This window comes from Anser anser (assembly GCF_964211835.1).
Source record: "Anser anser genome assembly, chromosome: 1".
Lineage (NCBI taxonomy): Eukaryota > Metazoa > Chordata > Aves > Anseriformes > Anatidae > Anser > Anser anser.
The window spans coordinates 79,239,833-79,261,926 of NC_139720.1; the positions used below are offsets into that span (position 1 = coordinate 79,239,833).

The 22,094-nt window shown below is 38.5% G+C and overlaps 1 protein-coding gene across 17 annotated transcripts in view; it reads right to left on the reverse strand.

Moving 5' to 3' along the window:
- Nucleotides 1-22,094, reverse strand: part of SOX5 (SRY-box transcription factor 5) — a 569,059-nt gene that overhangs the window by 257,435 nt on the left and 289,530 nt on the right. For 13 of the 17 annotated variants that reach the window (XM_083818461.1, XM_083818460.1, XM_083818476.1 and 10 more), the window contains one exon: nt 10-241. In XM_083818461.1, coding sequence (XP_083674587.1) covers nt 10-240 — 231 coding nt within the window. In that variant the 5' untranslated portion in view covers nt 241. The remainder of the gene's footprint in view (nt 1-9; nt 242-22,094) is intronic. The other 4 variants (XM_083818462.1, XM_083818466.1, XM_083818465.1 and 1 more) reach the window with 1 other exon arrangement.

Here is a 22,094-nt window from a genome sequence, read left to right on the forward strand (position 1 = left end):
CAAACCTACCATTGTGTTGTGCTGAGAAGTGGGAGTCCTATGGCCACAGTTCTCTTGCGTCAGCAGAGAAACTGGCTGAAATTCCTCAGAGTGAGGCTTGTTGGGAAAACTCACATGCAAGGGAAGGTGAAAGGCTGGGAGCCCGTCACTCTCCTCTTCTCCCACTTTCTGTCTGCTTGTCACCATGGCTACCTCTCCATCTGCTTCCCCATACGGAGAGGCTGGTCGCTTGGAAGACATCCTGGAAGGAACAAAAGAGGAGAAAATAATGAAACCTCCAAATAAATCCTTAATGCCGTCATTGTGTGGTTAGGGGCCATTGTAACAGAAATGCCTTTTTTGTGCTGGCAGAGAGCAGGAAACCATCCAAATACCACTGCAAAGCATACACAATTGGGAACAATGGCCAAGCAGGTAGCAACAGAACAGTGGCTTGTTTGTTGTGAGAATAATACACTAATATAGCACTCTCTTGTATTCTGGCTTCTTAAACATGAAAATTCACCTAAGAAGACTGTATAATGAAATGCAATTCCTTTAAAAAAAATACCCATCTGGTTTTGCATTTCCAAGAGACTATAAGAAGATAGAATGTCTCCCGATACAAGCTATTGTCAACTTAGCTTTAAAGGAATAACCATCTGCATGTATTTAACCATTACTGATAATAAAATAAAATAAAATAAAATAAAATAAAATAAAATAAAATAAAATAAAATAAAATAAAATAAAATAAAATAGAATAGAATAGAATAAAAAAGGTTGCTGTCAAGTCAAAATGTCTGTGTACACAAAACTTCATCCATGCAAACGATAGTGTGTTACAGTCGCATTGAGAGATTCTTTTCAGATTTACAGATCTGTGATAATTAACAATTAAATATTTGCTCATTAATAATCTAAGCTTTTTTACAACACAAATTCAAGGTTCCACTAAGTGAATGAAGACTTGTTGTCAAGATATCCTAAACTTTCTACCTATAGCCAGATCAGAAAAATACACATATAAACCTAATTCACATCTCTATATAAAAAAGTATAGGAAGGGAAGATACATACAGCACACACCATAAAAAACACCCACAAATCCTGACTCAAAATTCAGGCCCACTTTCCCAATTTTTTGAGATTGTCTTCTAACATTATTTTGATAATATGTGTGCATCTTCACCCTTCAGAAAGGCTGAGACGATCCTTATGTCTTTGGAAGTTTTCATCTAAACCAGGCACTACTGAAAACCTTACAAGTCAGTCTGAACCCAGAACACTTCCTGCGTGGTCCTCAAAATAGAGGGGTCCAGTGGAGTATTAAAATGCAAGTGACTTCTGGGATGAATTACAGCAACATTGTTCACAAAAATCAGGGTATGCACATGGATGACATAATGGGCCACTGTGCTAAGCTGGGGCATCTGTAATACGGAGTGGAATGAAAAGTAACAAATCCTACAGACAAAGTCAAAAGAAGAAAAGAAAGAAAAATGAGAAATATTTAATGGAATAGAATTTATGAACAAGGAAACTGAAGGCTATTGTACATAAAAGTTGAAAAGACAGGCTGAAGTAATACTGCTCCTCCTCAAAAATCTAGCATTTATGATTCTAATTACCCCATTTTGATTTTCCACTTCACAGTTAAAGGACTGCATTTCAAAAGCCCAGCAGTCTCTTGAACCATGTGTGGGGCTGCTGTGAGGTGGAGCATGTCCATACGATTTGGCATATTGAGCACGAAATGGTTCTTAGCAGCAGTCAACTGGGTCTGAAAACAAACAGTGACTTTAAACAGCCCTTTGTTAGGACTTATTTTGTTTCTAATGATCTCATTTTGCACTTTACCTCCTGAGCCAAGTTAGATTATATTTAAAAAAAAAAAATCAGATAAAAAAAATCCCTACCAGAGCCTATACTCAGCTGCACATCGCCTGTTCTTCTGAACACCACCTATTGCCTGTACATCGAGAAGCAATCTGTATTTTCTATTAATGTTTGACTTAGTCCAACAGACTAACACTTCATACATCCTACCTGAATTCTGTCTTCTAGGCTTTCCCACCTACATGTCTGCACAGAAGCATATGTATAAAGACAGAGATCACCAGATAGACTCTTACTGGCAGTTTTCTACAAGCCCACTGAATTCAGCATTTTACAGCTATGTTTGATGTGACAGATCCCAAGCTTTTCTTCTGCAGAAAACATGCAAGTCCTTCCTGAAGTTAATGCGAATTATTCATATTTTGCATTGCACTGCACCAAGATGTAAATTTTCTGTTGATTTTGAGTGTAACATTTTGGTTACTCTTTTTCAACACTGCCTTAATAGGATCTTGGCTTTTCATAAAATCTCTCTGACAATCAGCACTAAGCGGTTGTCACAGTTTTCGTAAACAAAAAGGGAAGGATACAAAATCATTACTCAGTTATTGCACAGTAATGTTTTATATTTTAGGATATTTATATTTTTGATAAGATGACTAAAAATATTGTAAATCATCTACAGAATTCTCCACTGCAATTTGACAACATAACATAAAGAAAGGAGACCCTCCTTTGTACTGAAGGTTTGTTTTATATACTCTATACCCAAGTTGTGTGAAAATCTCCTACTGATATTAAACCACAACAACCATGGGTTCTACCACACCACTTCACAAGGAGGGTTTGACTACCACGTCAAAGTAAAGCTCTTCTGCTAACTTTATAATGCATATACGGTTTCCACTACAGTAAGGTGCTACAGGTCATCACCACCTTCTGCTTGTCACCTGTTCCCAACAGGCATGACATCATTTTTACAGGGAATTTATAAAAATAGGCAAAGAAGGCAATAGAGATGACTACCTCTATGCATGAGGAAAAACAGACAATTATCGAGAACTAAAAATCCTATGGGTTGGACTGTAGGCCAGGGAGAAAACTAGTGAAGGAAGCAGCAGCTTCTTCCTTCCTCACACAGCTCTTTTAAGACCCTGTTTAAATTACAAGCCGTGTACCCATCCATCATAATAGTAGAAGGCTGAGAAACTGCTAATGTGGCTAAGAAGGCAAAGTTACTGATCTAATCTGCTGTAGTCTCCAAAGTGACTAGGACACTCAAAGAAACAGTGGCACAGCACTGGGTAAGGGTCACACAGCACAGGCAACAACCACAGTTTGTCTTCCAGGTAGTTCTGCCCACAGCCAGCCTGAGTTAGGCATAATCTGTCCTTTCAGACATCTCATCACCACCTCTAACATCAAACAAACATTACGGTTTCACAGAAATTACTGCTTACAAACAGCTAGGAAATTTCAACAAGAAAATGCAAGTGTTTTTTTTTTTTTTTTAAATAAATAATCCTTATCTACTTCAACTGGAAATGTCTTCCAAAAGGACAGTAAATACCAAAGTCTACAGTAGCAAAGGATCAAATCACTGATAGCTTCACAAGCATACGACACCATGACACTGGGTAGATTCATTCACAGCTGGTCTTTCCATTATTTCTACAGCTTTATTGGTCTTTATCAGTCCCTCTTCTGAATTTGAAATGCTCCCACAGTCCATATCCTTGTATTCTGTTCTTTTCATACCTCCTCATTTTCCTACTGAGCTAATACCGGGTATTAACAAGGAAATAGCTAAATTCTGAGTAACAACGTTATCTGAAACTGAGCACTTTTAAACAGATCTAGGTCTAATTATTTATTTATTAACAAAGGACTGGGATGATACCATCTTAATAAAGGTATGCAAATACCCTGGACCTACCCTCATGGATAACACAACGGTTTACAACTTACATGGCTTAAAGGTCTTTTCTTCAAACTGGTTGAAACACGGAAAGCTTTTCAATTACACCACTCTGAAAGAAGTGTGTAATTACAATCAAACAGTAAATGCTGTTTTCCCCAAACATCAATGACTTATGGATAGGATAAAAAATAAAATAAAAACCAAGATATAACTTTCAGAAAAGCAGGAACACAGTGGACCAGAAACTGCATCTAAAAGGGCATGTCTGCAGATGGAGTCTTGCCACTTAAGACTTGCAGCAAGAGTTAAATTTTGAAATGAGTTGAATTTTGAAAATCATTTCTATTAAATATAAATACAATACCTAAATATTAATTTCTTAGACAACCTAAATCTGCAATGTTCAGATGCAGTAAGAAGCAGGCAGAACTCAGCCCACTGCAGAGACACATCTGAGTTATAAACCATAGGCCCATACTTGATTTTTATCACGGGTTAGGATGGAACTGAAGACTTAGATCCAATGATGAATTCAAATACAACCCTATTTCTTGTAAAGGGATTCTTTTTTTCTGCCTTCAGAAACACTTGTTATTATGCAGAATTTTGTTAATTTTTTGTAAAATAAATGCTTTTTCTGGTAGCAAAAATTTTTTGTTTGTTTGTTTTTTTGAGGGGGGTCAGAGAAGTAAAATCTCACTTTTCTAACACACTCTTATCCCACAAATTCTTGGAGTGATTCATCTTACAATAGAATGTTCTCCACATATTTCTTTACTCCCTTTCAATTTACAGCTGACTCTTCGTAGGCTTAAACTGATACTCTGTGCCTATTGATCTCAGTGTTTTCAGATTGACTTCAGCGTGGCTGGATTTTCCCACTGGAGAGGAAGAGATGCACTGCATCCACATGAATAGTTTCCTTATGCCATGTACAAGTAATGGATCCGCCCAAATAATTTCAGGCTACCACATAACATCAGTTGTTTTTTTTTCTTTTCCTTGAGTTCAGTGACTCAAAAAGCAATCTTTCCACAGGTCTATTTCTTTATTACTATTTCTAACAGAACCTCATTTAAGTGTCCCCACTACATTTGTTCATTTTCGTTCATTTGATACATGGTTGTTCACCCCAAATAAATCTAAAACAGTATCCAGTAATCGAGGAGATAGTGCCCTCTAGCACATAACCAGCATCCATCCCAATTCGATTGCTCATGCCATAAAATTGCATAAATTTTGTCATAAAACTCTAATCTTGTTACATTAAGCAAAATACCTCAGAAACATTTCAGATACCCACAAAAGCTTTTGGAGAAATGGCTTATCCATGTCTTCAAAAGTGACAAACACAGATGTGTCAGGAGAAAAAGATATGAGGCCATAAATCTTAACTTGTTGGGAGTTAATTAAGGGATTCATCAATCACTGCACAGCTAACACCATACATATACAGGCAAAATCCCGTCAGCTGCCACAACCTACAGCAATCTACAGGTTAAAAACTCCCAAAGTCCCTCTGTTCTGACTATTTATAAATGACTTTGTATAATCTAGCATTAAGACCTGTAATTATAAAACAGCATTAAAACAGGCCTGCATAGTTATGGATAATTATAGTTGGTACACTTTTTAAAGAAATAAAAAGCTTTTCCGTTCAAACACTGGCTTTGCCTTTTTGACAGCTCCAAGTCCACAGGATGTAGGGAGATGATTTAAATTGTATGTCAGAATTTTGAGGGTGCAAGACTTTCTTTTTTCCCTTACCAAGAGCGGCATTGTTGTTTTCTCACCATAACCAGGCGTGACAGCGCCTGACTGGAGTCGCATAGCCAGTTTCTGAATCGGCATGAAAACGTTCACCTCTTGAGTTTCTCTGGCAGCTTAGAACTCGTTCTTTCTCATGGGCAGAGTTTAAATCGCTTGGCCCCGCAGAGAGGAGGCAGGCAAAGAGACGCTTTCTGAACAGATGCCATGAGGATGGACGTACAGCCACGACAGACAGATCTCATCCTTCAGCCACAGCACGGAAGTTAATTCAAACTAACAATAGCATCGTGAATTTACTTGCTAAGGTGGCTTGATTTCAAGCCACATGCTGTAAATAAAACTAGTCCCACGAACTGCAGCGGGATTTCTATCTCTTTTCCTGATCTGCAGGGACAGTGCCCTGTAACAAAAGTACACACGGGAAATCCTGTAGATTCTGTTTTTCCACCAAAAACGATGTATGATTGAAGACAGCAGCAATATTGCATATACATACATGTAATGTGTACCATACGTACACACACATACAGATGCACAATCACAAGCTTTTCCAAACTGCCAGCAATATATCTGCCTCATCTTCGCTCACGTTTAGTACAAATAAAGCAGCTCATTTTCCCAGGTTTATTGAACCTGTGATCTCTGCAGACAGTCTGACCATAAGGTGCTAATTAATATTAATAACTGTCTCCATTCCATTTTGGCCCCAAATTCATTCAGTGTTATTGTATGCTGAATAACTGCTACCTCTAAAAAACCAACTCTGTTCATTTTGACAGGATTACTTGTGTAATAAGGTATTACTCAACATGAGTAAGGGTGGCAGACTCCCACACTCTGTCCCACTGGGAACTGCAAGCCCGACTTGTTTCTACACATACCACTAAAAACAGACTTCGCTTGGCAATATCTTTGAGTCATTTGCAGCCTGGTTTGGAATTCTTCACTGAAGTCATATTACAATTAAAAAAACAACAACAAAAACAACAAAAAAGCAAGCAGCAAACATCTCTAGTCTGCTAATCAATAAATGAATGAGCATGAAACGTACCCTCAGCTGTCACTCACACTGAGATGCAATAATCTCTTATTACTTTTGAAGATCATATCAATCAGCCATCTTTAAAAATGCACACATGCTACAAATAAATTGTGTTATTCAAAGAAGGTTTCATGAATAAATTTCTTTCGTTAATACATACTAAGATCACCGTGGCATAGCCTGTGCAATATTTCTGAGAGGTTGCCTATTACTATAGCCTCCGCAAGTACTCCTATGATTAAGGCCACCCAGTAATTTCTACCTCACCCAACTCACTTTCTCCCTTTTATTTCTCCTTCAGCTTTGCTTTCCAGATTTTCTCACCAAATGGGGTAGTAATCTTTTACTACAACCAGTTTAGAAGATCCTGAATATAAAATGGGCAGGAAATATGCTATCTTCCATCTATTTTGAAGTTTACTAGTATCTCTACAGCAGTGCAACTGATCAACCTGATATCCCACATATTGTAGAAAATGTCTTCCGAGAAAATATATTTTTCAGAATTCCAGTGGTTTCATTTTGACAAGTTTCAAAACGCTCCAATAAGAAATTCACTACCAGTGTCTTTCAATAAAATGTTTTAAAAAATCTTGTAAAACTTTTTTTCATTAGAAAAATGAAAAAAAAAAATCACCCCTTTCTATGAACACTATGCTCTCAACTAAAAATTTATTATCTCCATTTTCTTGCACTTGCAAGAAATTCATGCATGAAAAAACACTGTAAAATCAAGTTCAGGAAAAATATGATGTGAAAATCTCTGTTCTGGCAGAGAAGGACCTGGGAATACTGGTTGATAGGCAGCTGAATATGAGCCAGCAGTGTGCTCAGGTGGCCAAGAAGGCCAACAGCATCCTGGCTTGTATAAGAAGCAGTGTGGCCAGCAGGTCTAGGGAGGTGATTGTCCCCCTGTACTCGGCTCTGGTGAGGCCACACCTCGAGTACTGTGTTCAGTTTTGGGCCCCTCACTACAAGAAGGACATGGAGGTGCTCAAGAGAGTCCAGAGAAGGGCAATGAAGCTGGTGAGGGGTCTGGAGAACAAGTCTTACGAGGAGCGGCTAAGGGAGCTGGGGTTGTTTAGCCTCGAGAAGAGGAGGCTCAGGGGAGACCTCATCACTCTCTATAGGTACCTTAAAGGAGGCTGTAGAGAGGTGGGGGTTGGTCTATTCTCCCACGTGCATGGTGACAGGACGAGGGGGAATGGGCTAAAGTTGTGCTAGGGGAGGTTTAGGTTGGATGTTAGGAAGAACTTCTTTACTGAAAGGGTTGTTAGGCATTGGAATGGGCTGCCCAGGAAGGTGGTTGAGTCGCCATCCCTGGAGGTCTTTAAAAGACATTTAGATGTAGCCCTTAGTGATATGGTTTAGTGTAGGACTTGTTAGTGTTAGGACAGAGGTTGGACTAGATGATCTTGGAGGTCTCTTCCAACCTAGACATTCTGTGATTCTGTGATTCTGTGAAAAATAATCATGTTGAATGTTTCCAATACGTATTATGCAAAAATTTTCACTGACCTTTTGAAGCAGGTAGATTCTTTGTGTGCAACAAAGTTATTTTAATGAAATACTCTAGTATGAAACAAACCAAACCTCAACCACAACTGAATTTGAAAGCTATGAAGGAACACCTATCAAGACCCTATTCTACTACTGCAAAGAATACTGCATAATTGTTTTGTAGATCTCAAACAGGACTTTACGTTATCGTCCCCGTTTTCTACCATAACTAGTAGGTTTAAAACAGGGAAATTTAGTGATTTCCCCAGAGACATACATGCAAACGCAGCTGTAGCATGAGAACCTGGTATCCTGCTTTTGTTTCATACCTGTCAAATTCCTAGGCCTTTTGTTCTTCACTAGTTTGTATGTCGATTCAGGAAGCTCAAAATCTAATAGTGTATTTCCAAAACAGAAATATGATCTGACTTTTCTTCTGCTGAAAAGTGTGTTTCTAAAAGATCAAACTTCAAAACGTGGATTTTTAAAGAACTTCTCGAAAACAAAGCCATGTAGTAAAAACGCGGTTATAGCACAGGCAACCTACAAACTTAATGGTGCAGTGTCAAAGACGATGAGCATCTATCAGCACAAACTCTGAAACAGCAGGATGCAGTCATTGTTGATGTTTCAAGTAAACCAAGCCTGATCACTAGCTTCTTTCATGCAAAAGACTCTGCTTGGATGATTTTGAATTAAATCCACAAATTCATTTATTTTCCAGTGCATCCTCAAATTAACTCTGTATTCCTATCCCCCTCCCCAACCTTTTAGAAATGTACCTCCCCCCACGCCTCAGCTCCTCATACTTCTTGTGGGTTTTTTGTTTGTTTGGTTTGGTTTGCATATGTTTTTTTATTTATTTTAACTTTTGGTGTTTGTCCTCATGCCACAACAGAACTAGCAGATTCTGGTTTTATTTTCATGTAGAGTTTTAGTAATTGATCACTACTGAAAGAACCATCACAGTCACCGTGACATTAGGTAATCACCATTCTTCTGCCTGCTGAACTACCAACAGGAGTCTAGTCAAATAATTAGAGATTTCAGTCCTTGAAACTTCGCCGTACAAACAAATTCTTGAAAATGACAGAAAAGAAGTCAGTCAGTCTCCAGACGCTGAGTGGGAGAGCTGTGCTGCGTTCTGCAAGGAATCCATACATCACACAGACATGCATACCTGATTTCCAGTGACAGTGAGTGAAATGAAGGCAAAGAGCTGAAAAAGCTTTAAAGTTATGACAATTATGAATGACTTCTTACAAAGAAATTCAAGGAAGTGCAGGCTCATTCTGAAAAGTTAGCTAGTACTAGAACTTCTGCAATATAGGGAGCTTATTCTTGGTCATTCGTATTCTTTATCTAATCAAGCTGACATAAAATTTTCTTCAAGCATTATTAAATGACGCATTACTACCACTGGAATCAACATTAATAGTAAAAGTTCTCTCCCAAAAGATGTCCAGATTTCAGAACAAGAAGCCATCCTTCTGATTGAGACCTAGATAATTTATGACACAGCTTTTCCCACTGTTCCACCAGCCTATAGCTTCATCATGTGAGTTACAAAGAAAGAGCTATCAAGCTTCAAGCCCCTCTCTCCCTTCCCCTTGTTTTCCTTACTTACATATTAAACTCAACACATGGATTTTTTTTTTAAATAACAGCTTTCCCTCAACAGAGTTTGTATACAATCATAAATGAACAAGGAACAAAAATTAGAAAAATGAAATTTAAAGTGCATCTCTTTTTTTCCTACTTCACTCTGAATTTCCCCACCTACCAGTAAGTTCAGAGTAAGAAGTTTACATTGCATGCATGAGTGATTCTCATAAACACGAATAAGTGCACTCTTAAAATCATTTTCAATGTACCCACTAATGCTTATGCATCCGAACTTGAAGTATTGTTCTGCCATTCTTACACAAACTCTTGCTCCAATCATCATTTAGATACACATTAGCATCATGTGTGCTTTATAACAAAAATGCAAATAAACACAGCAACACTTACACGCATCTATCCATATGTATATTGTACATTTGCTGGTAAAACTGATACAATAGGAAAGTATGCATGCATATACATTCATAGCTTGAACTTGAATCACAGAAATACTGAGCGTCTCAGCGACTTTAGTGGGAGCAGAACTGGAGCCTCAGAGAACCTGTGCACACCATTAAGAATTACAAGCATAGTGAAAAGTTTTGTGTGTGTGTGTGTGTATGTATGCAAAAATATACTTTGGCAAAGCAATGTCTTTAATGGATACAAACATTTTCTTTTTAACAGGTTAATTCCATCTGCCTAGAATTTTTATTATTTTTTGTTCACTTGCATGTGTCTGCCCCCCTCCCCTTTGGGGGAGTTTATACATGACAGGTGCATTCTTGGCCCAGGAACAAATAATCCTGGAGAGCCTGAGAAAGAAAAATCAAACTGAACTTGAAAACAAAATGACAGGGAATAAATACATTATTGCTTTTCTATTATGTTAAAAAAAAAAAAAATTTGAACATCTATAATGTCTAACCAATTTGAGGTAGAATTTCCAAAGCTGAAAAGAGATTGTTCCAAAGCCCAGATGTTGCCTTTCAGAAACTAGTGAAAATTGCTGCCTCTGAAAACTACTCTGAAATACAAATAGAGTAAAACAAAAAATGGTTAAATAATTTTACTTAGACATTTTGACAATATTCCAAAAGAGAAGATGAATTTTTATTTCAAGTGTTCAGGTGGTTTTGTGTCCGTATATCATGCTGCAGATTGCCCACAGAACCATGCCATCTCTGTTGCAATAGATGCATCGCACAAGAGGTAAAACAGAGAAAAGTTTATGGGCTGATGCGAGGGCTCTGGCTTCACTGCTGTGCATGTTGTACCATGAAAGTTGCTTTCAGCTGTCTTGTGAAAGGTTGGGAGTTGTTATATTGTTTTCCTAGTTTTTATTCATAAAACTGTAAGAACTAAAAATCTACACTAACAAATGCATGGTGTAATCATCCATCACGGCACATGCCTGCTCACTCACAGTGGTATTTGTACAAGCCGCATTAATTCTGTCATTTTAGCTTTCTGAATGTCTTGTGTTCGGTTTAAAGTGCTGCTGAACCTTTCTCTAAATTGCTGGTGGCAGACATGAACGTGCTTCCTCACTGCTAGAACTGTGCACCTAGGAAAGTGTGTTGACTTCAACCCACCGCTGACTACAAGCTGAATTTTTGCTATAGTTGATTCAAGAAATGCCTGTCAAATTTCAAGAGAAAGACCAATATTTATTGCGAGTCACAAATAGCTGATAATTACCCATCTTAACAAATGTTAACCCTAGATGCTGCTGGAGCAGTTACATAATTGAAGCATAGCTATTAACCATACAGCGCACATAAACCCACGCACAAACAAATGCGTATCATTATTCTAAATAAAAACAAATCCACAAATATGAAAATGAGAGATCATTATATACAGACAGCATACCTTTAGGACCATAAGGAGTCTTGAATTTTATTTTAGAATGGTGAGCGACAGCACTGAAACGCGGTTGTAGAAAGGTGTCCCCTCTCAAAATCTTTGGGATTTTTTGGGGTGCGTGGAAAGCAGTCAAGAATCCCAGAAAGCAGTATCTTTTCCCCCAGGAAACCTCAGAGGAAGTCTGCCATCCACCCTTCCATAGGTGCTTTGTCTACCTTCATGCCTGTTGTTCAATAGCGATTCCCATAAAGCCCCACAAAGCCCCAGCTGTATAAACCAGCGCTGTCAAAGAACACAGTTATGGGATGGATAAAACAGGGAGGGGTGTCTAACATACTGACCACTGACCGAGCTCACAAGAATAAAGAAGCCTTGATGGAGAGAAGCAATCATCCATTGCTGTTTGTTTATTTTACCTCCTCCACCACATACTGGAACCTTTTTTGTTTTTTTCCATTACCAAAACCATCCCCCACTGAGAGGCCTTTGTGATCTAAAAGGGGCAGAGCCCCTCTTTCTTAGCACTGGCAAGTTTATGTAGGCAGATTCATTCAAACACATCTTAAAATAAACATTTGGCTCTTCCCCTACATTACACTGTCCACACACTGCCTTCAAACATGCTTTAAAAAAATCACCACTAAAATGTGCTTGCGTATAATTGTTTTCACCAAGATGTATTAAAACAATCTAGCAGTTAAAGGCACGTATTGCCACGGAGGGTCCAATTTCAGAACAAAGCTATAGTCTTCTGAAAAAAATAAATATACATTACAGTAAAGTAAACCCAACTGCTATTGCTGTAACGAGTGGTATAATAGCTTTCTTGAAAAGACCTCTTCCATCAAAAACCTTCTCTGCGTTGGGAATACACCTAATTATATTATAAGTGAGTCTGAATCCAGATGTTCAGATCTAAAATGTACGTCATGATTGCTACCAGCAAAATGACCACTGTGTGAAGGAGGAATTCAAGGGGCACCTTCGGCCTAAATAACCGAGGGACAGAGGACCTTCAGAGTCCTTCAGGCTAAGGGGTGTTGGTGCTGAGCATCTTAGATAATTAACTTCTCTATTAAACAAAACCAAACAACTAAAGTTTCTTCCCACTTTATTTTAGTCTACCACCCCCACCCCTTGTCTTTTTTTTTTTTTTTTTTTAACAAGTACATGGGCTTGGCACCGAGAACAACTCAAGAATGACCAGACATGTTTGCACTATATCCCCATAAAAAGGTACTGCATGGGCTGCAGATGGGAAGTCTCCCAGAAGGCCTGCTGATGCACCTGATGATGGCACTGGAAAGAACACTTCTCAACAGGGAAAGGATGCCCAGTCATTCCATGGGCTACCTAGTGCAAATAATGGAATTGATTAGGAATAATCACGGTCATATTAAACTGCGACATTGAGAAAAAATGATTCATTGGTATCAGCCACTGACAAACACCTCCCTAGTTTTATCACAGGCAGACGATCAGTTACGTTTTCAATGTCACCACCATGAACTGGATACCAAATGCAACACAGAAGTTCCACTGTCCAATTTTTAATTTCAAAAAGGTAATAAATAGCTTTTGATTTGGGTAAGTAGTCATCTGGCAAGCTCTATAATTGTTTGAATGACATCTCGGATAGAGGATTGGTTGAACAACTGAAATACACAGCAGAAATTTAATTCTGCAGTATGGCAATGTCCTGTGGGGTTGATCATTGTTGAAGCAGCACAAACATGGAAACTGTGAGCAGGTAGCTCATTGCCTAGTGCCCTCCTGAATGCTCATGGGTTACTAAGACACAATGTTAAGAACTCAACAGCTCCCTCTGTGACCCCACATAATTTACTGAATCTTTCTGGCACCCTTTTTTTTATTATTTCTACACATGAGATAAGAATGTTTAACTACCTTTATAAAAAGCTTTGCAAGCTCTGATTTTCTTTTAAAAGAGAAAACATTTTATTGGTGATCGCTATTGTTATTACTTGCTTGTATCGTTAATTTTCCTGATAGTTTTGTGCATACTGATGTGATCAAGGGGAAAAATTAAGTAGTCTGTTCAAGTACTGTATTTTGTAACTGCAAAACTAAGTTTCTTTATCCAGCCTGCCAAGAGATCCTAATAATATATATATATATTATTATTTTTATACATATTGGCCATATCTATGTAGAAATCTATTCATCAAACAAACAAACAACCCACCAGCATTTAGCTGGAGAATTTCACTGAATTCTTTTCACTACCCCATCCAGCTTCACTGGATCCCATCCCCTGTTCTTCATACAAGATTAAACTCACCCCTTGCCAAGTACCGCCACAGTAATTTACAACTAACGAGTGCTTTTTACTTGGGACAACTAATTTAAAGGAATCTCAAATACCTGCATCATGAAATGCTGATGACAATACCCATTTCACAGATAAACCATTACACCAGTTTGGTTCTTGTTTACCCACAGAGCTGCCCAGCACTGGTGAAGGACTTCAGTGAAGGTCCAAGCACCAGCCCCACCCTCACACAGCAAACCAGGGCCAAATTCGGATAGCAATCCACACACTCTGATTTCCAGTTTCCCTTATTATTCAATAGCTCTGATGATAAGTCCATAGTACAGTGAAAATGAGGAATGCCACATTCAGCAAATGCGTTATCAAGGTAACGATGGGCAGCTACAACCAGCTCCTGTTTCGCTTTTCTTTCTCTTGTACAAGGCTCACATAGGTGCATCAGGTTTTAAGCTTTAAAAATCTCAACCATAACATAAAGTCTCAAAATTACAAAACTAATGCTAGGGAAACATTTTTATTTCTATTTTTATTTTTTTTAAACTGACAGCATGCCTCTGGCTTCACCGCAACAAGGACCAAGCATGCAGCTGTGTGGTGGGTCTCCCTGCTGGCATTTCGAAGTCAGCAGCCTGCCCACCCCATCCCACTTATAAAAGAACCCATCGGATGTACAAAGGCTTTCTCCTTCCTTCCTCTCCTACTCTTTTCTCACCCCATCTCCATCCTTGCTTTAGAGGGGGAAGATCAGAAAGTACAGCTGTTACTAGGCCTTTACACCCCTTTCCCTCTACTCCCCCCCTCCCACCCCACATGTCATGGATATGAAGCATGAGCCAGATTTATAAAGATATTAAAGTGCCAAAAAAAAAAAAAAAAAAGAGTTTGTCTTACTGCAAGAGATCTTCAAATGTGCTTCCAGTATGAAGGTACCTAAGCACTTCTGAAAATCTGACCAGGAGCCCGTCTATGTCTCAAAACAGCCACATACCTCTATAAATCTCATCCTACTTCTTTGGCTCTTCTTTCCTCTATACAATTTACTAGAGAGCTTTTTATACTCACAGTACTCTTTTCATCCTTAAAAGCACTTAGAAATACTAATTACTCTTCACATATCCCTTCTGTGAAGTAAATAAGGATTATTATCCCCTCTGAAGCAAATAAGGATTACTAACTCCTTTTTACAGACTGAAGGAATACAGAAGAGGATTTTAAGTGGTCTGCACACCACCATGTAAAGAGATCATATTGAAGCATGGATTAAGATATAGAAGTTCTCGATCCTGTGCTCAGGCCATGACAGCCTAAATCTTATTCTTCTATTTGCAAATGACACTCTTAGCCCAATTGTTTCTATCTGCTGGTTGACGATCTAATATTTAATGTATGCCATAAAATGGAAATATGAACTCTACAGCAGTGCCTCTTATTTGTCATGCCCCATTACTTAGACTGGGTGGTAACATGTGCCTATATGATGGTTTTCAATTTTATTATAGTCTCTATTTGCTCACTCACTTAAGATGTTTAAAGAAGAGTTGTATGGATTATCAGACAGTCTGAAAAGTTCAGTTCAGAGCTCTTCAAACAGTCATTTTCATCTTATTAGCACAAGTAAAGTAAAAGCCTTAGGCAGGTAATTTAACATCCAGTCTATCCAAAGGGACTTCTAAAGGAAAAGTCAACCTTTGTAAATTGTTTGTGATAATCTCCAAATTGATCATTAATTATCAGCTGCTAGCAAGCCTTTCTTCCATCAGCGGCACTGTGAAAATAATGCTGTTCTCAGAAAACGCACTATTATTATTGCAACCTGCGTTATCAGCCATTAACGACCAAGTTGACAGAGGCAGCAGCCCAGCCAAGTGAATCCTTGCCAGCAACGTGTTTCCTGGGCAGTTTAAAAATTGCTTATGCACCAACAGGAAAGCACGTGTAACATATATTTTGCATTCTATACCTTCCCACATATAGTAGCAGTTACAATTAATTTAGAGCCATTCAACCATGCTTTATAAAATATGCATTGATCAGTTCTGCCAAACTAGTGCTGCTGCAGAGAAACTTCACCTTCCGTTCTGCAGTTTTCTGATTTTCTTCTACTAGAATAAATGCTGAAAATCTAAAAGAAAAATCTGAAAAAAAAATCTTTCCATGCTTCTGTGAAAAAGAAATTGGGAAGAGATGGCTGCAAGAATGGCAGATTGGTGTTTGCTACCCTCAGCTGCATGTTGGAAAGAAGCAGAGAGGGCCTTTTGGGGGGCAAGAGACTGCTCAATATAATGCAACCATGATATGATATAAAAAGCTGTGACCAACTCTTTGCAGAATTGCTGGGCATGATACGCCACAAACAATTCAGCAGGATTTGGTTTGTATGATGACAAAGGCATGACATCCAACATTCTCATGGTTCCTAATTCAACTCCATTGAACTTAGTGGTTACTCTTCAGTTAACTTGCAAGGAACAGGCCCTAATGCCACATGCCTTGCATTTCCAGTGGGATCAAACTCACCTGACAAATTATATTCTGAAAAGCTGCTTCACTGACCAGGAAACCGTAAACTTGCAAACTTGGCAACTATGTAGTTGTTTATAGTCACACACACCACAGTTTAATGAAACAAAGAATTAACATTAAGGGAAAGAAATGGACAAGTAACAAAAATTTTAGATATGCAGTATATGCTTAGAACGGGATTACGAAGCACTGAGTGTATCATTCTTTAAAAACGGCCTATAAACAAACAAACAGGTGAAGTGTCCACCACCCTGGACTGTAGGTATAAAGCAGCAGCAGCTGAAGCCATCTGCATTTGAGGATGGCAATCCTAGCAGCACTGTAACATATTCCCCTATTTTCTTAATAGATGAAATACAGCATAATTCTACACATGTGCAACCATGTCATCTTTAACACACGCATAGAGTAAAAGAGTTTTGTTCACACTAAAGACAACAGGCATCTTGCTGGGTTCCTGACCCAGGTCCATTAGCAGTGACACCACGTTGATTCCTGATGATTTTAAATGCAACCGGATTACAGTTGTAAAGATGGAAAAAGGCAACAGTGCCAGAGCTGAAAGAAGAACCATCCCTCAAAGGCAGTTTTGCTAAGATTCTCTCAAATTCATGTAATTTAGGCTTACAATTGTAGCATGGGATTTTTAAAGAATGTATATGAAAATTCTGGTTCAAAGGGCAGAAAGTCTGAAATGGAATAGTCTCTCACAGACAGATGACACACAATTTTGCTAAAAAGCAAAGGAATGGACTTGTATTTTCTTCAGTGAGAGGGTGCCAAAGAACGGACCACTGCTCCTGAGGGAGCTTGAGCTTTAAACCCTGCCATCTTCAGCAGGAATAACAACGCGATCTGAACTATTACGGTGCAATTCTGCACTGAACAGGGGTCATGTCACCTGACACTTTCTCACTAAACAGTCCTGGGCACTGGATGCATCAAGAGCCATATACCTTGTTTTGTTTTGTTTCATTCTCTGATTTGAGGCCCCTTTATTACTACTTTACCAGGCCCTGCAGAACCATTTACTCCATAGGCCACTGACTAGCATTATGTTCTTGTCGCATGCTATAGAATAATGTACTAATTGCAAATCAGATTTAGCCCCCACTGGGATTTGCATAACTTACTTCCAGGATCCATCCTGACTGTGAAAGGGCACAAAACAAACATTTTGTGAAAAGGCAGGTATCATCATGGTAAGAGTTCAAGCTGTAGAATTTGTATGGCGATCGCCATCCAAGAGCACGAGAGAACTCCGCTTGACTGTCAGATCCTGGGCTGAACTTGTAGGACTGAAAATCAAAAAATGCACTCAAAAGTGCAAACAAAATGCAATTTAGGAAGAGAAAATAAATCCTGTGATGTCATTTACAGCTAGTTCTTTTCAGTAGAACTAGACTAATACTCTCAACGCATACTTAATATTGGAAGCAAGACCTATCATCAGTAAACAATTTAATAAACCAGTTACAGAAGCAGCAACAATTCCTTGGCTGCTAATGAACAGTATGATATCAAAGTTGTCATCTCTTAAATAGAGTCTTGGTTGATTTTATGTACACGAGTCGTCCTGATTAATTCAATTGTGTCCTCAGCGTGTTTAGTGTCTGTGTAGATGGAGGAGAACAGAGTCTCACAAAGGTCTCTCTGAGGATTGAGCAAGCTTTGAAATTCCAGCTCCTGCAATGTTTCACGAAATCGAATCCAGCTCACTTGCCAGGAAGCAATAAAAGCGAACTTGGGGAGACCGCTCCTGTGAATGTATCTTAGCAGAATCAGGGTCCACTTGAGCCACAAGGGAGATAAACTTAAATAAAGCATTTCAGCACTGCCATTCCCTTTCAGCAGTCTGTAGTCTGTATTAGCAGCTAACATCTGAAGAAGGGAGAGGTTTGCTGCTTGGCAATACTGTGGTGTTAATGTAACACAATCTGTTAAATGAAAAAGCAAAATTAATTCCAATTTGGTGCCTTCACATTTCACACTCCAGAGACTCTTACGGACTGAATGAAAGACAAGAAGGGGTAGGGAAGAAAAAATTTTAGTAAATTTTTCCAAACTGAATCATCTATTTCCCTGAATTTCACCTAATTAAATCAAGAGGTAAAATGAGGGAAAATTAAGAAAGGTGTTTTATTTATGTAGGTATTTCTTAACGTGTGCCTACCACAGCAAACTAAATGTTTGTCTCTGTCTGTCTTTCTCTGCCTACACCCCTTGTCTTCCCCTTGTCCCCTCCACAATTCAGATGTTTAGCCTTACTTCATCCTCACAGTAAGGAATGGATTAAGCAGAATTACTTACTGCTATGCCAATTACAGAGGGATTAATTACAACTTTGCCTCCTGTCCAGGTTGCAAGTTTGTCCACCAAAATAAAATTGAGTTCAGCTAAGTGGACAGCTGCAAACGCTGCAGAAGACAGAGCAACTAGGTTTTTCTCTTGCTATATTTGAACAGTTGGCTGCAGTGGGGTGACTTAACCTAAATTCTTAACTCTTGGCAAAAGGGTTGCACAACTGAGCTGCTGTGCTCCCCAGGCATGTAAGAGGGGGTGGCAGTAACACCTATTTGTCAATGGCATTGTGCAGATTAATCCCTTAATATTTGTAAAGCACCTTGAGATATTACCAAGGAGAGCACAATGTAGCTACAAAGTATTATCACCGTTGTAATAAACTGTGGCGTGTTCCAGATAGACTGTTTCTAGTGAACTGCCTCTGGACTTCAACTCAGGACATCTTTGGCTTCTTCAACTGCATATGCCCCATCCAAACCAAAAAACTGGAAAGCTACACAAGACCTTTTTCTTCACCAAACCGTTTCTTTCTTATTTTTTTCTGATTTTTTTACTTCTCCATACCACCCACATTCACTTCCAGGCTAATTATACTTTGAAAGACAACCAGCATAAAGATGATTATAGCATACTGAGTCAAGGGAAGGCCTAGTCAAATAAACAGGACAAGTTCCCTTGGTCCATCTCTTGCTTTTTTTTTTCCACGGGATGATGAATACCCAAACCCTTATAGCCATGAACTTAGAAAATACTAAAACAACCTTTGTTTCCTCCAACCCTCCTTTTTTTTTTTTTTTTCCTTCCCTTTTTGCCACTCCCTTACATTTCCAGCTGCACCCTCCCCAGCCTAAAAATTGCCAAGCAAACCCTCCTGTTCGGCCTGGTTACAGAATAAAATGAAGCAATTCCAAAAGACATACCACCACTACATTAAAAAAGAAAACAAAAATAAAATTAAAAAAAAAATAAAATCCAAGAACAAAGTCTCCAGTATGATACCACGATCCATTTACAACACGAAAAGTAGGACAGAAGAATGCTAGCTGTATCTCTCACACAAATTAATAAATATAAACAGTTTTCCCCCTCTTTCCTCACCTATCATTTCCTCTCCCATGCCCTTTTGCACCCCACCACAAGACTGCTGATGTTCTGCAGACGGGTGTTTTCTAGTGAGGCCGTAGCACCTCAAAGAGTTAAAAGTTCCTTTTTGACTTTAGCTCCTTCTGAAGCGTGTGAGGAGGATGCCTAACCCTGCAAAGTTATCAGCATCTTCAGCTGCTGATGATCGCAACAGAAACTTCGGGCACTCCATTTTGAGCTTTAAAATATCAGGATTATAAATTACTGTTATTGCATTTTTAAATTCACCTGTGGCAATTTTCTATAAAGTCACATGCCCTGTGAGCCTACCTGTTCTGCCTTGTTAGCCTGGTACTACTTAACACATTATAAAAGGATGTTCGTGTACAAAAAGAGCATGACACTAAATATCTCTTTCTTGCACAGAATAAATGTTACACTGTGTGTTTGGATGTTTCATCACATAAAGCATCACTGGGGACACCAGAAAAAGTACCCCATTAACTTGACTAAAACATCTTTAGAGATGTTGTTGATATAATTGTTCTGAGACTGTATTTTGCTTATAGTCTAGCTTTTTCTAACACACCAAAAAGAGACAGTATTTACCTACAGCAAAATATTCCAGTTCAGTTCTCTGCCATTATTTATTCTAGTCTTGTCATATCTATATTGCTTATATCATTACTGACACAGCTGTATGAGTAACAACATGTATCATGCCTCTATCTTTCTGTATACAACTCATATTAAAGAAGAATAGGATAGTTCAGCTAAACGAATAATTATTAAGGGTATACTCAAAAACCAGAAATCAATTCCTCATCCTAGTAATTGACTGTGGTCATTCATTATATCTCTGCTGTAGATCCTGCTCTGCTTTATAAGAGACATGTCATAACTACAGGCATTAGGAAAATTCTGCTTAAGTTTCAACTCTCTGAAAGGTAAGTATGTTAGAGTGGTCTTTTGCAACGTGATAAAAAAGAGATGAAAACAGTCAGGAAAAAGTGAATTAAGCAAGCAACAGTGCTGGTTTACTGGTATAGTGACATATTGTCTTAATACAGCTGTTTTGGGACTTCTCATACAATCTGATAACATTTCTTACTTGTACTCTCGTGCAACTGACTCCTGCTGAACACTTAGAGGTCCTGGCTTGTTTATCTGACTATGATGGAAGATACCAAATGCACATGCAGCAGAGTTTTTGAACCAAAGGACCCACATCACTAACAGGCAAACAGAATTGTCTTGGATAAGAAGCAGTTGTGTGTGCCTGGAGAGTCATGGTCATATTGCGTTGCTTTAATTCTATTCCCTTAATAAACTCAAAAAAAAGCAAAAAGCAAAAAAAAAAAAAGACATGATCCTAGCTTTCAGAGTTCAAAATGCCCATTAAAAAAAAATTAAGGAAGAAACAAAAATAGGCTGTGTAAATGAAGATGTAATCAAAGTTCCAAAATTAATTTAAAATCTCTCAATCCACACAGCTGGGAAATGCAGAAGCCCAGCCTGTCTGGCTCAAGCGTGTTAATGTATGGCAGGAATCTCTTCCTGCTTATTATGATGAGTGCCTTACCTCATGATAACATGTTAAGAGGAAAGAGTCTGTGGTCTCCTTCCCATCTAGATACTTAAAGACAGCTTTCAGTGACTATATTACATACCCTGTAAGATACTACTTATGCCCCGCTCCTTATTCTACATCAACGTCCCACAGCAACATTATCTTTCAGTTAATACTGTCTCTGTCTCACAGGACAAAAGGAAAATATACATTCAGACTTGGATTATTAGCATTGTAAAATACATCCCACTGCCAACAAAATGTAACACATAACGATGATACTAAAAAATAATCATGAAACTAAGCTATACTAAAATGGTCCAAAATCTGTTATTTAATTGATGTCATGTACCCCCACTGAAGTTTTGCACAATTGGTTCTTCATTCCTGAAGCATGAAATCAGTCCAAGGGGACTCCAAACTATGCTGTATTTTCCATCTTTTACTTCAATAAAATATTACAAATACGTTACCATGTATCTGGGAATTTTCTGCAATCATCGTAACAAACCAATGTTTTCATAATGTCGCCACAAACCGCAGCTATTACCTCATACAAGAGCACAATGTTTTAGCCGTGCAGTGCAAACAGTAGGAACAACTTCACCATCATCTTCCAAAATAATTCCTTGAACACATCTCTCAAAAAATGGTAACAACAAAAGCTCTGACATTTCATTCCTTCTCTCCTCCTTCCCTCCTCCTTCTCAATGAACTAGAAGAAAGCAGCAAAACAAGCAGTGCCCTCTTCTACCTTCTTGTTCTTAAGAGGACCTGGATCAGTCATCGACAGCGA